This window comes from Etheostoma cragini, chromosome 16 (assembly GCF_013103735.1).
Source record: "Etheostoma cragini isolate CJK2018 chromosome 16, CSU_Ecrag_1.0, whole genome shotgun sequence".
NCBI lineage: Eukaryota > Metazoa > Chordata > Actinopteri > Perciformes > Percidae > Etheostoma > Etheostoma cragini.
Genome location: NC_048422.1, coordinates 17,371,468 through 17,390,783, shown reverse-complemented (window position 1 = coordinate 17,390,783; position 19,316 = coordinate 17,371,468). Strand labels below are relative to the sequence as shown.

The following is a 19,316-nucleotide window of genomic DNA, read 5'->3' as shown; positions in this document are numbered from 1 at the left end:
ACCGGACTGTACTGATGAATTGACGTTGACATGCCAAATGTGAATGATCGCCATGCCGGCTGGACACCATCAGCCAGTGACCTTGCTCCACTATCACTTAACATCTTGTCTGTTTGTCTCTCCAGTGTTAAAAAATTATGCTGACCTATGCCCTTTTCCCCGGGGTCATAGTTAAGCTTGATGTACTTACTTTTGAGCTAATATTTTGCCGATGCCAACCGAAAGTATCGGTGATGCTTTTGGCTCTCAATCAGAGCTACCTATTTCCTGGAATCATGTAGTTAATGAGTGCTAATAGTGGCTGAGAAACCTTCTGTTGCACGCACTGCTTGGTCAATCGTTGTGATTGACTTTTGGGAAATCTTTCTGAAATATTAATTCACTGTCACTGCCTTCCTCTCCTTTTGTATCTGTACTGTGAGCAGGTGGTTAAAGTTGTGTTTACAGGAACACTCTCAAGCTATGAAACATGGGCACAATCATGCAAATTCACAAACAGAAGTAAAGAAGTAAAGGTGTGCTGGATTAAACAAGCCAGGCTGGATTTTGAACTACATGGATCAGCACAGAGTGTGACAGTCAAATCAATAAATTGATGAAGTAATATCCCAACAACACACAGACCACGGAACTGCAAAAAGAAGCAGGGTCTTGCATGACGGAACTCAATGTGAGCTTGTACTAATGGTGCTTTTGTTGAGCAGCTTTGCGCTAATGTTCTAAAGAAAATGCAGAGAGGGGCCCAAACTCGGATAAATGACCGGCTGGTACTGCAACCAATCAGAAGCCCTGAATCCCCTTGAAAAAATACTTGCTGACATATTTACAGTAATCTGCAACTATTTTAATAATAGTTTTAGTAGTTCAAGTAACTTCCTCAAATGTAATGACATTTCTTTTACTTTAACAGATTTCTTAAAAAGCCTTAAGCATCCTCAGTGCTGTGGGGATTTCCTTTATAACATGTTGAATAAAACGGGCAGGGCTGTATTTTGATCCTCTCTATCAACATATGAACATAATGGCAAAGACTCACTATGGTGTCCCTCTTTGGTGACTCAGACCACTTCTTAAACTGTTTGCTGGACAATTGAAAGTTAAGGAAACTGGTCTGAAGACGCTTATCCTGAGCAGGACATCGGACCCTCATTCCACAACACTTTGCTATGCGGGGATCTGATTTATTAGCATAAGCAAATTTGGATGCAAAGAAAGGTTTCAAATATTCAATATATAATTTGAATTACTAGAATAAAATTGCTATATTGAGACAGTTTTTTGCCCTAGTAGAGTGTATTTCATTAATCCTCATCACAATGAAGGTTATCCTGTGTACTCCTGTATCCACCTCGAGCCTTTTGTTCTTAGGAACTCTATTAATAGACTAAAACCTCATGGCTACCTGTTGCAACTAGCAGACTTTTTAAACCGGTGCCCCTGAAATACAAACCAAAACAAATCCCACATTGTGTTAATACGTTTTTACATCTTTCCCCTCGGCCCACTTTGGCCTCAGCGTGACCCAGAGGTAGCAAATGCTCCCTTGTAAAACCTCTCTGCAACCTTCACACATGTAACCTACCCCCTTGCTTTTCCCTAATGCCTGCAGCCCTAATTTTCCAGAGTTTCTTTAGTTGTGTTTCTTGGTTACGCATTAGTTGAAAGACAATAGTGCAGACAGGCAGTCGGCCCTCTTCTATTCCTGCCTGGTGTTGTCATTTGCAATTCAAAGAAGTACCAAAGTGCAACATCCTGTTTTGCAGACTTGTTTCCATCCTTCAAGAATGTATACCTTTATTAGTCAACATTCTGTCGGTGTATTTGTGTCTGCCCGTCTCTCCTATTATGTCACCAAACTATAATGGATGTGACAAACACACACACCCAACAGAGGGAGAAAACATTCTGCCAAAATTTAAAATATGTAGGCAGTGGAGGAGATACTGAGTGAATTGAGACAGCCATCCGCTAAGCTAGTGGCTAAATTTAGCCTGTGAGGGCAATGCACTGTATCTCCCTGTGGATGAGTTCAACCACAGAGGGATCTAAGCATCAGCTCAGCCTCTTGTTCTCTCATCTGTTCTGTGTTTGGACACTGTCCTTTGTGCAGAAAGGTTACAGGATAGTCACAATAGACCAGGGTGGAGATATGTGGATTCAAAGAGCTTTAAAACACCTGGGGTTTAATTTTGCATAGGTATCATGGCAAAAACAAGCTTAGAATTATGCCTACATGTTTCAGAACAACATGATGTCCGTGCTCAGGCTCTTTTTCTGGAGTGATTGCACTCTATGAGAAGCGGAAGTAAGTAGCTCTTGCAATTTGGTCAAAAGTGGTCGGTATTTTTTTCTTTCAAAGTTCTGAAGTATATAAACCGGAAAACAAAAGTCAAAATTAAACTGAGGTGAAAAAAGGCAGATAACCCTAAAATAAAGGTTTTACCTGGAGTTAAATATAGAGCAAAACTGCTATTAGAAAACAGAAATGTTCTAAATAACAAAATACTCCTCATTTCGGCTCTTATACAAATAACATATTTCAATAGATCATAATTGTATAATACATTCACAATCACATATTGTTTTACATACATCATACATCAATTTATTACTTACTTTAACTATAACTACAACTTTGAAGCTATTCCAACCTTTATCATTTGTGTAGAAAAACATATTTGATAGCAAAAGTTGTGTGATTTCTTTTAACCTCATGGCAGTGGGGTGTGCCATAACCTAAAGCCCAAATGGTCATAACACTTATGTTGAGTAGAATGGGCAGTTTACAGAGCATAGAAAGCCATACACTTAAAAATAGATACTAATTACCCTAATCTTTCATTCAACAAATTGGCAAATGGCGCAGGTTTATTATGCAGAACTTACCAATTAGCAATCTTTCTTTTTTCCTTCATATTTCACTGTTTTTAAAGGAGAAATTGAGCTTCAACGTGAGGGTGATTATGGAATAACTTACCTGAAAATAAGTAATGGGTCTCTCATGCTAATGAGAAATTAGTGCCACAGCTAACCGGCCGTGAGTCAATTCTCTTCGCCCATATCTTATGTGAATGAAAGCGCTTCACATTGCACATATGCATACTCACCCTGCTGATGACTTTCTATTCTGAAATGTCCTGCTCATATGAAAAAAAAAACAAGCAGTAAAACTTGCCCCAGCTCATTTCATTTAAAAACACATACCTGCTGATTATTCTAGATGTATGCCCTCCCTTTATCATTCTGTCTGTCCTTCACTGGTTTGTTTAGGAAAGTAGTTGAATTATGCAGCTCAACATCTGAGATGTGCGCACACACACACACACACACACACACACACACACACACACACACACACACACAAACACACACATAAACACACACACAGGCGGTAACCAAATTCTCTTGTGGCCAAACATGGCAGGCACACCATGCCCTCTACCTCAAAGGTGACTGTATATTTGTGAATCTTTTAAATTTTTCAACAATAGTTTTGTGCCTCTGAAATACCAACGCATGTGATGTTTCAGAGACACTAACAAATCTAAATCTCAACCACTGTCCGTCTGCTTTGCCTGCTGTTTGACATATACCGGTTTGAACATGATATATGATCAGGATTTGAATGCATATATTCACAACAAAGATACCAGAGCAATCTAACTAAGGTCTCTCTGTCTCTTTTTTCTCATTGGCAGATTTTCCATATGACCTATGACCTGGCTAGTGCAGTGGTAAGAATATTTAATTTGATAGGGATGATGCTGCTTCTGTGTCACTGGGACGGCTGCCTCCAGTATCTGGTGCCTCTCCTCCAAGACTTCCCCCCTGACTGCTGGGTGTCCCTAAACGGTATGGTTGTAAGTATTACACACTCTTCTCTTTTGTTTGTTATTTTGGCATTTGGTATATATTAAAGAATCTTTGCATTTCATTGCTACATACATGATATGTTGCTAAAAGACTGCTAAAGCTGCATGGATCAGGCAGCAAATGACAAACTGATGACCCACATAGAAGACAAATTGTATTGCAGTGTAGGAGTAGTAAGCTCTAGTATTTTAGTACACTACAATAAGACAAATGTAAGAGCGGGAAGTTGTTTCATTCAAGATAAGCCTGTTTAGCTGCTTAGCTCATGTGCCCTTGTATGTCTAAAAGAGAAAAGGTTGTTAAGATGCGGACCAACCGATGTGTTTTTCAAATGAAATGCTAAATGAAAACTATATTATTTCTCATGATTAAAGGTCTGTTGGCTTTAAACTAATGTTGCAGTTACAACAAATATTTTGAAAAACATAAAGGCATTGTTCTCTTGTTGTGTTGTGTTGTATTATATACAGTAGTGTCTGACTAAATAAGAATTGCTGGAACATTTCATTAGGAACATTTTTGCAGGTACGTTACTGATCTGCCAACCGACAAAGAAACATATCTTAAACTGAGGCAGTTAGACAGTTTAAACCAAATATGCATGGTATTCAAGCACTGTAGTGTACTGCATGTTTCTGTTTTTTGGCCTTCTTGTTTCATAGTATTGACAGATATGACATTTCTAATGTATTTTCTCATTCATTTCTGGCCTCTCCATATTGTACATGGATATCCAAACTGAAAATGACTTAGTTTGAGATCTTTGGGGACCGTCTCCCATCTGTATGTGCTTTTTCTTTCACTGGGTTTTACATTTTTCCACCTACCTCTCTCTCTTGGGTCACCGGACTGTGGTTGCTCTCAGAGCAATGTGATAGTGTAGAAGTGAACGGGCCTCCTGGGTAATGGTGATTGTAAATGCTCGCCCTGGGGAACTCTTCTGCCCTCTCATCTCCCACTCTCTGATGTACATGTCTTTACTCCACATGCACACTGATTGCTCAGAGGCATCTGCCTTCAGGAGCAAAAGTCAGCCTTCCTCAAGATCACAGCCCTGTATCCAACTCTTATTTGGACTTCAAGGCAATGAGTTGCCCAAGTGAGCCCAATACCAACTAGCATGTGTTATTCATTCCAAACAGACATTAGCCATCTCTGTTTGCACAAAAATGAATTTTCAGTGATAAATTGTCCCCCATAACTGTCCCTATCATCCTTGCTAATGCGTATGGACAGAAAACCAGGTTCCTTCATTTTCCTTCTGCCCAACAGATTCTTTTTAATTTTCCTTTGTTCAACATTGCTTCATATTTACTGCTACTTGTAATAACTAAGCTTGATTAGAAAGGATCGTTGCACTTGTGCTGTGTGTTGCTTTGATTGCTCAGAATTATTCAGATATATTCCCTTTCTTGTGTGCAAATGATGCGTAATGGGAATCATGTAGAGGGCTAAGTTGCTGCCTCCTGTGTGGCAGGATCATTTGCGCCATGGAAATCAGTAGCCATAGCTGGGGATTGCAAAAGGGACTCTGAAACAAAGATAATGTAGGATACCTGTGTGCTGGATGCTTAAAGGTGAGCTACACAGCTCTGAAAACTAGTAAAATGAAACTAGAATAATTTGCATGCAGTACGTCAAAACAACATCACAAAGATACCTCCCAGGTCCTCACAGATAAGCTTCCTAGTGACATGTTCTGACTGCAGCTGCAGACTGGCACACCTATATATAGAACCTCACAGAGTTCGTGTAATGTCTGAAGGGACAACAATGCTTTCAAATCTCAGCAGTTTCACAACTTCTTGGATTAGGATTACCATATATTTCAAAAATCTAGTCCATTTTTCCATCTTGTGATCAGGTATTAAAATACAGATTGTGACAGCGTTGAGGCTGCTGAAAGGATTAGTTGATTAATTAATCGATTGATAGAAAATGAATCTTCAACGAGCAAAGCATTCTCTGGTTCCAGCTTCTTAAGTAAAAGGTTTGTCTCTTTTCTTTCACTGTAAATAGAATATCTTTGGATTTTGGACAGTGGGTCAGAAAAAACAAGCAATTTGAATAGTTACCTCGGACTACAGGCCGTTATTATAAATGATCTATCAATACTTTAGAGAGTAAACTATGCCACAAGAATAATGGGAGAAATTTGTCTCAATACCGCTGATCCACAAATTAAAATAAGAGTTTTAAATGTGGATAATGATATGTTAGTAATCTGTGATGTTCATAAAGGCATTTTCCACCAACAAAGATAAACCAATTTGGGGGCGGCGTCTAGCTCACCCAGTAGAGCGTGCCCCCCCCATGTAGTCTGAGGCCTTGGCAGATGTGGATCAGTGGTAGAGCGGTTGCCTGCCAATCTGAAGGTTGGTTGTTCAATCCCCGCTCCTGCAGTCATTGTCGAAGTGTCCTTGGGCAAGACACTGAACCCCGAGTTGCCCCCGGTGCTGCGCATCGGAGTGTGAATGTGTGTGAATGTTTATCTGATGAGCAGGTGGCACCTTGTACGGCAGCCCCGGCCACAGTGTATGAATGTGTGTGAATGGTGAATGTTTCCTGTAGATGTAAAAGCGCTTTGAGCAGTTGTTAAGACTGGAAAAGCGCTATATAAATACAGCACATTTACATTTACATTGGCAGCGTCCGGGTTAGAGTACGACCTGCGCCCTTTGCTGCATGTCATCCCCTCTTTCTCTCTCCCTTTTCTGTCTATTCACTGTCACTGTCAAATAAAGGGAAAAGCACCAACAAATATTATTTTAAAAGAAAAAGAAAAGAGATACCAATTTGAACAAATGTGAAACATTTTTGCAAATTACTCAACTTGAATAAATGTCTATATATATATATATATATATATATATATATATATCAGGTTTTTCATTTTGACATCCTTCAATTTTCAGATTGCTTTCTATATTGATTTTTCCTCCATTTTTGTGATGACTGAACACTTGTGTTGAAAGTTAGTGTGCAGAGTAAAATTAATCCCCAAAAGAATTGATGAAAACAATTGTTAGTTGCATCCCTAAATGAGACATACTTGAGGAAATATCTCCAGTAATTGCCACAGTAGGATGTCAGCAACTAACATGGTGATACTGACTGTGATGTGGGAGAATGAGCAATTTGTAGAAATCTCTTCCCTGTGGACCCTGACTGCGGTCTGGCAAATCCAAAGTGAAAAGCCTTGCCCACATGTGGAATTCGTCTTTTCACACAATTGCAATGCATTAGCATTCATAAGTTCAAAATCTTGATAAGATATGTCCTCTTCCGTTTAAATACAACATGTGATTCTCCAGCCTGTTGGGAGAGGGACTTTCAGGTGAATGTTGCCTTCAAAGGTTGTGTCTTTCAGCGGCTCAAGAATGACTGCTTTAAATTCCGATTGCGTCATGTTTTGTTTCTGTCGTTGGCTTGGTACTTTCTTTCTCCAACTGTGGGAAGAAAAGTGGGGACAACCAGGACTGCAGATACTGCTGAGTGGTGCAGTACAAGGTGTAGGACTGTTATCTTCATGACTAATGGCCTGAGAGTAGCTTCTTACTCTTTAGCGGCTGCATTTACTTAATCACCCAACAAGATAATGCTGCTGTCGCTGTGTTGGCTCGTGTGAGAGGCTGATGGGATGTTACTTCTGTCTGCATACACAGTGTAAAGATATGTGTTTAGGAGCAAGGAGGGACATGTGTGTTTTGTGAGTGTTTGTGTGCTGTTGCTGTCCAGGTCTCACTTTAAAAAGACGGACAGCTGAGCAGTATCCTGCCGAGGATTCATGTCTCAGGGGCAGACAGATAGACAGATACTGTAGGTAGACAGACAAAAACAGAAAGGCATTGCCTTACCATGCATAACCACCCTTCAGTTTCTTTTATCCCTGAACTACCCACTACTTTCTCCTCCCAACCTCAATGAGTCATTTGAAACAGCTGGCCACAGTCCAAAGTTTATGAATTAATCAAACTATTTTTATACATATACATCTCCTTCCTCGTGGCACTTCCCTCAACATGAGGACATATTGGTTTCATTTTAGTAAAACGCAAGACTGCTTTTGCCCAGATGTGAAAAGGGTGTAGCTCACTTGCTTAATTATTTGGTGTACAGTACCTTTGATTGGTTGACATTGTTAGGTGTGTTATTCTCCGCTCTTGGAGAGTCTTTGCTGATTGATTTCAATCACTCATCTCTAGAGCATCTTTGTTCATTGTCAAATGCGGGAGTATGAACACCTGAATTGTCAAGATGTCAAGCGTCGCTGCTCAACAACAGTAGCACCGAATTTCAAGGGATTGTCACAGGACATATAAAAACATCTCTTTTGTTATACACCTGGAGACATAAATCAGGCTGCCTTCTTGCTTAGTTTAACCTTTCTGATTGAGGGTGTGCTCATCAGTGAAAGTGGCCGACGCACGCTTGATTGCACATGATTGGATAGCAAAAGCAAAAGAAGAAGTCACTTCACTCCTCAAATGTCAGTATTGTGTGGTAGACATGTATTAATCTTCAGAGAAAGTTGAAAGACAAAGCTTTTACAAAGGTGACTACATTTGGATCTATGTTATGAGATAAAGAAAATATTAAATCAACAAATCACAAAGCATAGAATAACATGTCAGAGAGGCGTAACAGCCCTATTAATTAATCAATTGAATTTAATTGGCAATGATTTTATGCAAAAAATTCCAAGTTCAGGCCCCTGAGATTTGTTACTTTTCACTGTTTTATGTGATGGTAAATGGAAAATAGTGGTCATTTTTTCGACATGTTATAGGGAATATTTGGCAAATTAATTGTTGATTGCAACACAACTAACAACCTAAACGTACAACCCTAAGGAAAGCAACTGAGACCTTTGCAATAAAACGACAAAAACATAATAAAAGGAGAAAACTGTAGAAAGCTTGGCAGGTCCCAGAAGGATCCTTCATCGGTATTGCTGAGCAGGAGATAAGCATGAAACAAACGACACAAAGAGAACATCAGCCTTTAAACTGAGAAGGTTACCACTGGGAGTGTTTTTTCTTGCCAACTTACAGTTTGGGGCTCACAAAGGCCAGCAGACCCCTGCACTTCCTCGCTTATGTGTTCAGAGGGTGTTGCGCCTTCTGTGCACTCACAGAGAGAACAGCTTGTAGTTAAATTACGTAATACATTTAAAAAAAAATGGATATTGTGCATCACATTTTTCCCCGTGCATGGGACAGCTTGCCGGGTTTTAGACAGTTATATGATTGAGTAATTAAGACCAGATAATGCTGATGTTTGTGCTCATGTTTTTAATTATGGATAAAAAAAAACACTTGGGGGGAGCCTTTACCTGAATTAAAACATAAAAAATACACACAAAGTGCTAGTAAAATCAAAATATGGTGACATTTTACCCCAAAACTTATTTAAAAAGGAAAACCTGCAATGCACATTCTAGAATGTTTATTTTGAAAAGAATGTCATACAAAATGTTTTTTTCCTTGTTTTTTACTAATAAGTGTTTTTCTGCAATGAAACGAGGGCAGCTATTGAATTGGTGTGCATCTCTCTATTTTTTGTTATTTGCCCTATGAGCAGTGGTGTTGTTGAGGGTCAAATCCTGTCCTTTGCAGCTGTGTATTACATCTTCTAATACATAGTCTCATAGTTGTTAATTGGTATGAACAACAACCAAAGTTTCTGGGTCACACTCGACACCGGGACAATGGTGAAGCATCCAGGTCAAAGAACCATTCTCATCCTGTGTGATGGGACTATATGGGGGCTCCATGTTGTGACTGATGAATTCAAATGCTGGTTGATCTTAAACAATCAAACGGTCAAACACTTTGCTAAGTCTAATTATAGACCGTTTCGAGTGGTTTTGCATGGGATAAGGAATCTGTGAAATTGTGTTACTGTTGACTATAAAGTAATCAATGTCACTTGTTTGGCTTCATCCAGAACTTCATTATATTTCAAACTTCAGAGGATCTGAGCAAATGTGCAGTGTTAGGCACATTCATCAAAGTCAAAGGGATTGGAGAGAATAGGAAAAAAGTCGAAGCTGCTTTTTGAAACGGAGGGTATACGGCGGATAATTCTGTCAATCTGTGAATTTCCTCACTGCTGTAGGGAAATACATGTTCATGTCTGTCATTTGATGATTACTGTAAACGGACAAAAGAAATCCAGGACAGGATGTGCTTAGTGTAAGATTGGCTGCTACAATCATAATGCACAGCGCCAAATCTACTGTAAGTCACTTAATGTAATGGATGGCAAAAATGGAAACTCAAGGAATCAAACCAGTAATAATGCAGATGTTATTCCTGCAATGCTCTTCTACAAGAAGGGTCTCTCTTTTTCTCTCTCTCTTTTTATCAAGACTTGAGTCTAGCGATTGAGCCCATCAACTCATGCACAATGTTTCCTGAGGTAGTAAATCAAGTGAGAAGTAGGATCATTTTCCCATAGACTAAAATACTTATTTGTGTAACCAGTGGAGTTGCCCCCTGCTAAAAATTAGATAAAATTCAGGTTTAAGGCACACTGCCTTCAATTGATAGACATAGAAGCTTTGTCCATTATTTTTACAGTCCATGATAAGGACTTGAACTAATAATGATGGAACATCAATGATGCCTAAAATGTTCAATTAGAAACCACACCTGTGACAGTTGAATCCAATAAAGAGTGATTGGTTAGTTCAATGAGCTGATCACCGCTGGGCCAAGAGCCAACTAAAAAACAATTCTCCCCTTTTACCTGTTTCATATGCTCTATATTTAAATACACGTCAGACATATGATGTGCAGTGCAACCATATGTGAAGTAAATTCCCAATCCATATACACACGTAATCTGTACTACAAAAGGATTATATGACACGCTCATGCAGTGTAGACATTCCCTGTTGCACCAAACACATCCAAGGACAAATAGCAAAAGATGCAGTGAGTCACCACAGCTTATCTGTTTTAACCTAGCAAAACTACATTTCTCTACTTTGCCATCCATACGAATGTGTCAACACAAACATTCTGCAGCACTACCCATCATCGCAGCCACACATGCTAATTGTACACAGCTGAAAGGACACATGAGGCTCATGACATCACAAGTGACATTTAGGTGGATTGTGTGTGTGTGTGTGTGTGTGTGTGTGTGTGTGCGGGGGGGGGGGGGGGGGGGGGGGGGGGGGGGGGGGGGGGGGGGGATTATTCAGTGTAAGTGCAATTGTAAAATTCTACAAAAACACCACATAAATGTTTCTACTGCGAATAAATTCCTGCTACAAATATTTCATTTACTCTGTATATTGTGGGGAAAAGGTGGGTATTTGTATTAAGACAGTATTTTTTGGCTGAACTCTGTTTGGAGATAACAAATTGACGCTGCCAAGGCCAACAAACTGGACTCTATTTGTTATTAAAGTTGGAAAGTGTCACAAATGTTCTAATCAGTCTCTGGAAGAATAAACTAATCAGCATGGAGATGAGACTTGGTGAGTCATCCAGGGCAGATGATTAGCTGTAAATTTACTCATTACTAAATCCCAGTTGATGAACAGCGTGGAGTCGAGCAGAACGGAGAATGCCGTGACAAAAGGAGGCACCAGTGTGTGAACGTGATGGGATGTGCTACATTACAGTGTGGCTTATGGAACTATGTCAGCCAGTGAAAAAAAGACAGAGATTAACTATATTTTCTAGAGGTTTCATATTTCTTTCTTTAGCCTTTCTGTTTTGGGTGAAATATATATTCTATATGGAGTGCTTCCTCGGCCCTTCTTGTTCACAGGAGGTGAAGCTATTAGAGGAGTCAGCAACTTGGCTGTGACTACGAGCCATGTACCGAGGAGCTGTCACATTTGTCTTCACTTACTGGGTTTCAATGGGCCTGTTGAGGTTGCTCACTAGAGATTTTGCGTACCTCTGGGCAAAAAAAAGGGTATGTACTGAAGTCATGTTGGGGGGGGGGGGGGGATCTGTGATGTCTACAATGCAACTATAAAGGTAGTATATTATTAAGCCTTCTATATTGTAATACTACCTGATGACCTAGATGGGTTATAAAATGGGTGTAGGGCCAGGTGTCCAAGGGATCCTACATAAGAGCATTTGTTTGAAGTGGCTGTTAATACAATTTCTCATTGCATTGTAAAGAAAGCAAAAAGTCCTTTTTTAAAAGATTGAAGAGTTGTCCAAAGGCCTTAGTATGCTCAAAACAAGCTAGCCTGTACCACATGTCATCCGGCCATGTCCGAAGGCAAGTTAAAAATAAGAATATGGGTTGCTCACCAGGTTGTGCCCCATGTGCAAAGGCTCAGTCCACACAGCACTGCCGCAGGTTAGATTCCGATCAGCAGCCCTTTGCTGCATGTCACTTTCCCACTCTTTCCCCTTCCTGTCTTAAGCTGTGCTATCAAAAAAGGCCTAAACATGCCCCAAAAAAAATCGTAAAAAACAAAAAAAGAGAGCTTCCTTCGTACTTTCATAGCTACCAACAGCTGGCCAATCACTGCGAAACGCGGGCGCGATTATCCTATTGTTGGATTCGGAATGTTAATGGAATGGTTGAACACTGTCCCCAAATTTCAACTTTAGAAAAGTGTGGAAGAAGGAGGTTTCAGAAGCTGATCAATGACCCGACAATCACGTGGCTGGCAAGCATACTGACCCCTAAAACAATTAATTTGAGGTTATTACGAGAAAGCAACCTCATTACAACTTTATTGGGAATGCATCTTCGAGTCAGTGTGATCACTTTGCCACCAAGGATTGTGTGGGAGGCCATTAAGGCATCTGTGCCCAGGGGTCCATCTTGTCATAATCCATCCATGCTTCATAATACCTCAGTATTAGACTGCATATTATCAAACACTAATGATAGTCAATTGGAATCATAGAAGCTGATCTTGATTGGCAGAATTACATTTCTGTCTGGTCCTTCTCTGCTTGCATCCCAGTCAGAGGCGACCAATCAGGTTATTTTCATCAACTATGATGGGGTGATGATGAAATGGTTCCTCATTAACCCAGATTGACACATAATTGGATAATAGGAGCCTCATGAACCTGAGTGGAGATATTATTGTTGTAGTTAAAGGCACACAAGAAGCAGTCACTTTATGACCAGAACACATGCCGTGAACGCTAAAAGTAATGACTCTTACCCAGCGCAGATCCCTTTGTTTGAAACAAAGAGTTGCTCAAAAGAGTCGATCATGATTGACTACATCTTGAACATGAAAACAATTACATACACTCAAGCTGATATGTTACAGTACATGTGTGCGTAGAGACTACAGTGAGTTCTCAACCTCTCAGCTCTGTATTTCTGTTCCCCTGCATCCAACACACTGAATCCCATAACAATACTTCATGAGAGAGGGCACAACAATCCAGGCCAGTCTTTTTTTGTGTTCTTTTAGCTCTTGCAAACATGAGCTGTTTTGCTCCCATTGGCAAATGTGAAAATAAATAAAGCCAGGTAGGTCTAAGCAGAGAGGGTGTTGAAAGGCTGAAAGAAGAGAGAGAGACAGGTAGAAAGTTCAACCACTCAGTGAGGGCATTAGGCTGTGAGGCATGAAGAGTGTTTGGTGGAGTTTCAGTGATCCATCAAAGGAAAGCCTATCTTTCTATTCTGCCCTCCCTGCATTGCCTTGCAGTAACCCCCCCGTCTCTCTATTCCTATCTCATCCCCCCCCCTTTCCCTTTTCTCTCTCTCTCTCTTCGCCCTTGCAGAACGTTTCCTGGGGTAAGCAGTACTCTTATGCCCTCTTCAAAGCCATGAGCCACATGCTGTGCATTGGGTATGGTGCCCGGGCACCTGTCAGCATGTCTGACCTGTGGATCACCATGTTGAGCATGATTGTTGGAGCCACGTGCTACGCCATGTTTGTGGGCCACGCTACAGCTTTAATTCAATCGCTGGACTCCTCACGCAGGCAATACCAAGAGAAGGTAAGCACCAGACAGTGACATGATTATATTAAATACCTGAGATTATGAAAAGGTTTGGGTTTACGTGATTTACATGATATTGGATTTTTTTTTTAATGAAGTGACTGCATGGTATGAAGTTCAAATCTTTCTAATAATGTAATGCCAATAACAAGTGGGATGATTTAAATGATGATTAAAGCTTTTGTGCGTAACTTTTTCATTTAATTGAACGTCTGTTACATTTAAGCCGTTGACAAATGACTTGCTACAAAGTTAATTAAGACTATCAGCGCCACACATCTATCCCTCTGTATTCTGTGTTCAGAAGATTGTGTCGTCCCGTGACTTTTGGGCTCAAAAACTCAAGTGACGATAATTACATCTTCTGAAGAGTCCATTGTGTTTTTTAATCCTACGTGCCGTCCTTGGCTACTAGCAACTGCGGGGGGGAGGAGAGGGGGTGTGTGTGCAATCACGTAAGGCTTGTATCATGTGGACGCCTCGACAGTGTTCTTGTCATTAGTTCCGCATGGGGGGGAGAGAAACTACACACTATAGCTTTAAGGTATTAATCTGAGGGTTTTGCTCTTTCCGACTGCAAAAAGTCCTGCTCATTGGAGCTCGACTTAAATAAATTAGCTTCTCTCAGTGGAACCATGGACCAATGGGTTGAGCTCTCACAGATCACATTATCCTGGGCAATGATTAAGAAAGAGGATTTTCTTCCCCCAAGCAGAACACATAAGGCCAACGGGGTGAGTAGGTCTATGACATGACCAGCCACCTTATTGTCAGTATGCTGCCAGTGAACACATTTTATTTTTCTCTTTCATTTCAGTCTCTGTTATATCAGTTTTTAATGTTTTTTTGGGGGGGGCTGGCGAGCCACCATCTGTGATCTTGCTGAGAGGCCTGGTCAAATTCCAGAACACACTGCCATGACTGATGCGCTCTGTGTGCTTGCACGCAAGAACCTGACTTTAACTCTCAAACTTTTTTCTGTGTGTACACTGCAGAGTTCCATGTTGATAAATCATTACAGTTCAGGGGATTATAGTCCTCTGTTTGTCTTGATCTATTTAAGGTCATAGTTATGATTAGAATTAGAAATGAAGAGCTGACCTATAATTTATGTGGTAACATAGATGATGTAAACACAAACAAACATTTTTTTTATAAACATGATGTGTCAATGGAAACAGTTCATGTTTCGTGTCATTTAAGTGAAAGAGTGATGAACAGAATTTGATAATGATCTGGGGCCTGTTGCACCAAACCAGAATAAGGGATTAAGCTGGGATATTCAATTTATCCTGGATGAATTTATCTTTGATTTGGTTGCACAAAACCAGGTTAAATTAAACCCAGCAAAGTAACCATGGAGATTTATTCTTTGCGGCTAGCCTGGTCCAGAGCAGGCTAACAGCCAGGCTAAGATTAATCCTGGCGTCTCATGTGTTAAATCAGATGCCGCTTTGATCCAAAATAAACGTGTTTAAGTTATTCCGTTGTCTTCTGCATGTGTTCGGATTTAATTTTATTAACATCCATTATTTGTTGTCATGAGTTTGATTTAAATCCCTACTATTGCAGTTGTTTTACGTGGTTAGAATTGGTTGCACTGCCACCCAGATGCGGAGTGACAATCAGGAGAGTCGGGACTTTTCCCGGTAGGCAGGTAGTGTGTCGAGGCTGCCCGGCGTGCAGGCGCTGCCCAGTGGCCGCTGCCTTCCGGCAGACCTGTGTGTTGCGTCAGTGTCCGATCTCTCTGTAAAAGTAGAGATGAGCAGCGCGGCGTCCGTCGTCTATGCAGCTCCAGCTTTGTACAGGACGCGCTCCGGGGATTAAGTGGGACAATGCAGCTATATCCCCACATGATAATATTGGCAGACTGGTCAGAGACCAATACATTGATGATTTCGTTGTGAATAAAAATTGACAAGTTTGAAATTAAGCCTACAGTCCTTAGGGTACATTTCCCGAGGAACATTAATTCCCTCTGCTCACTTTTAAGGCAAAGTAGGCTAAATAATACATTGTATTTATATTGTGCTTTATATGGTAGGCTACTCAAAGACACTTTGAGTACAGTAAAACCATCACATTTATCACATAAAAACAGAAACATGAAACTAGCATATTAACAATTAAAACACAGTGTAACCTACAACTTTGTAAATAAAAAAGTGGAGTGATTAGTAGGCTAAGTAGATATTTTTACATCCTTTACATTCAGTTGGTCCGCTAATGTCTGTTGGGCTTTTTCTTCTCCGTTTTGATAACAGCCATATTTCCCTTTTTGCATATTATATGCTTCACCTCCTTGTTACTTTCCATTAGAAGCTGCTGCTCATTGGGTGAAACATATGCCGCATGCGTCTTCTCCATTTCTGCACCATTAAATCCGTGATTGATACCGTAGTCTATTTAAGAAAGCCGTGAACGTGCACTTATCCCAGCTATCTACCCCTGGCTTGACATAGCTTCACCTGTTCATCCTGGCTTGGCAAACGTGCAACCGATTAAGCCGCGATGAGCGGATCACACCAAATCAAGCTGCGCTTTTTCACTCATCCTGGATATCTTTATTCTACTTTTGTGCAACAGGCCCCCAGTGTTGTAGTTGCAATCATGTAATTTTTAATATACACATTGTGTATTAGAGCTGAAATCCTTTTAGACAAATAAACTGCAAATGTTTAATATCTGATTCAATCTATGATTCCACACATTGTTTTCTTCACTTTCAAAGGTTTTGCTGTGTTTCTATCTTATGTGATTATGAAGCAAAAATCTTAACTTTTTTTTGTCATGGAAACCTTTTATAATTTTCTGGCATGTAATAGACCGACGACTTATCACGAAAATAATCAACAAATTAGTGCTGCAACTAACAATTATTTCATTATCGAATAATTTAGTCAGCTAATAATTTTGTCTGTAAAATATTCTTTTGAACAACAGTCTAAAACCCCCAAATATTCAGTTAATAACATGACAACGAAACGCTGCAAATCCTCACATGAGTGAGTGAGTGATGAGTGAACTTTGCACATCTTGCTAAAAAATGATTGAAACAATTAGTTCTTCTGTCAATCAGCTAATCGATAAATTAACTAATTGTTTCAACTCTACAGCAAAAAAAATTATAAAATGAAGAATAAAAGAATTGTTAGTCGCAGGCCGACGCGTACTAAGGCAGGAATGAACTGATGCACAAAGTACACATCAATCATCCTGCAGGAGGTTGTAGATGTCAACAGAGTCACCTTGGCTGTGACTTTACCAAGACATGCTAAAATACCAGTTCATTAATTTACACCTTGCACATTAAAGCATTTCGTCATAATCAATTCATTCTAAAACGCAGGCCTGACCTTGCCAGCCGCTTCTGTGGTTAATGACAATCTAGAGAAAAAAAAAACTACGGATTTGGTGCAGTGTTATTATACGTAACATGGCACTTCAAATTCATCATTTGGAGCAGAAGCTTTTATGCCTTTCATGCAAAATACTACTACTAATTGTTGCTGCAGCATCATTATGGTACAAAGCCAACCACAACTCAAATTTTAAAAGAAATGTGGTGGAAATGGTTAAATCCATGTAAAGAGACAATTAATCTAGTAAATATCATGCTAAAACAGTCAATCTGAATGGGACCCTGAATAACAATTATTCAGTTTCATCGTCCTCTAACAGATGGAGCAATATAAAACGTCATCATCACACTTATAGTTACAGGTCTGGTCATTAATTCAGTTTGGGATTGACAACAGAACTGTTAGCAGATCAAAAAACGTGACACAGAAAAAAAAACTTTGCTGCATAACACCACTATTATTGGAATGGGTATTTAATTCACAGCATTGAACTGATTTCTTTATAAGCTAGAATGTATCATAATTGAAAACATAATTATATGATTGATCATTGCCAGATGCACAGATGTTACAGCATATTCTAAATGAATGAATGAATGACAGAGGGTCGCCCACAGCTAACAAGTCAGCCGTTCGAAGTCAGTGTTTGAATTAGTGACATGTGCCTTGCTCAGTATGTGATGTACATCTGCTCCGTAGCAAATCTGCTTAATCTACATCCCACTTTAGCCATTCGACATCCCTATGGGCAACTAACTGACAACTCTGAGTTTGTGAATGCCTTGTCTGTGGTAACAGAGCCCCAGTGTGTGGCCAGATTCAGCTCAGGCTGATTTTGCTGCATGGCTGTGCATATCAGTGGAGCAGGCTGAGGAGCAGCAGGGATGGGTTCGGGGTGCTCAGCCTGTAGTCATTACATCTATCACTGCCACAGCCGGGGGGTTGGAAACATGGAGAGAGGCATGTTGGTGTGGGGTTAGACAGTAGCTAAGGACGGAGGATGTTTATGAGAAGATGAGGAGGGAAGGGAATGTCAATATGTTTTACTTAAATTTGACTTATTCCAGAAACCTTTGTTGTGATCTCTTAGAAAATAAAATAAAAAATGAATTTAAAAGGACGGCCATCATTAAACAAACTAAGAGAAAGATATTGAAAAATCAGAGTAAGCATTTGAGGGAGTGGAAGGATAGGATGGTGTAAAACATGCATGGTCTCAAACATGCCTGCTGGAATGTTCTGATGCTGAATCACTGTAAGACAACTGTGTGTCACACAAAGCTCGGCTTTAAGACATATATAATATGGGCTTTATTTCATTTACAGGGTTTAGAGTGTTATGTACACCTAACTTAACTCATACCTTCCCTTATGTCTTAACTCATATCGGAAATACTAAACTTGTTAAAGAAGGTTTAAAACACTTGTAAGTATGAAAAAAGTATGATACTATATGCATATTCTTAGGCAACTGCATCATAGAAGCAGTAATGCTTAATAAAAACAGTTGTTGAACATTTTAGGATACTACTGTCATGTCCATACATTATATATGAAGCTACAGCTACAAGAGACGTCAGCTTAGCTTAGCACAAATACTGGGAAACAGAGAGAAAGAGCTAGCTGGCTCTGTCTGGGTCATGGGAAAGAAATAGTCCAGCACACAATCACCCATAAAACCCCAACTTGTGTGTTCTACGTTAGCTTTGGGAAGAGCAAGCTAGCCGGATCCCTGTACCAATCGTTATGCTCAGCTAAGATAATTGTGATTGACATCAATTTTATCATCAAACTCTTCACTCAAATTTCCCAAAATGTTTTTATATTTACATTAGTTTTTTTAACATCTTTGTTAAGTATAAAAAAGCTATTTCCTAAGCCGGAAAGTCAACGCCATTCAATTGTTTCCTCCTCTACTGTACAGTATATGACACCATTTGATTTAATTTGATCACATGCAAACAACAAAAACCTTTTCACCTTGTCTAACTAAAGTGTCATTCACATTTTGAAACAAATTCACCCAAAGCAAATGAGTTTCTTGCAAACAGAATACAATTCATGTTTAACTGGGATTAAGCACATTTTACAGGACATGAAAACACATGTTTCTGCCGTATGTTAT

At 39.8% G+C, this 19,316-nt stretch overlaps 1 protein-coding gene across 1 annotated transcript in view; it reads left to right on the top strand.

The window, feature by feature from the left end:
- Nucleotides 1-19,316, top strand: part of LOC117959058 (potassium/sodium hyperpolarization-activated cyclic nucleotide-gated channel 1) — a 65,146-nt gene that overhangs the window by 25,084 nt on the left and 20,746 nt on the right. Inside the window, exons 3-4 of the mRNA XM_034895909.1 lie at nucleotides 3,699-3,860; nucleotides 13,608-13,826. Coding sequence (XP_034751800.1) covers nucleotides 3,699-3,860; nucleotides 13,608-13,826 — 381 coding nt within the window. The remainder of the gene's footprint in view (nucleotides 1-3,698; nucleotides 3,861-13,607; nucleotides 13,827-19,316) is intronic.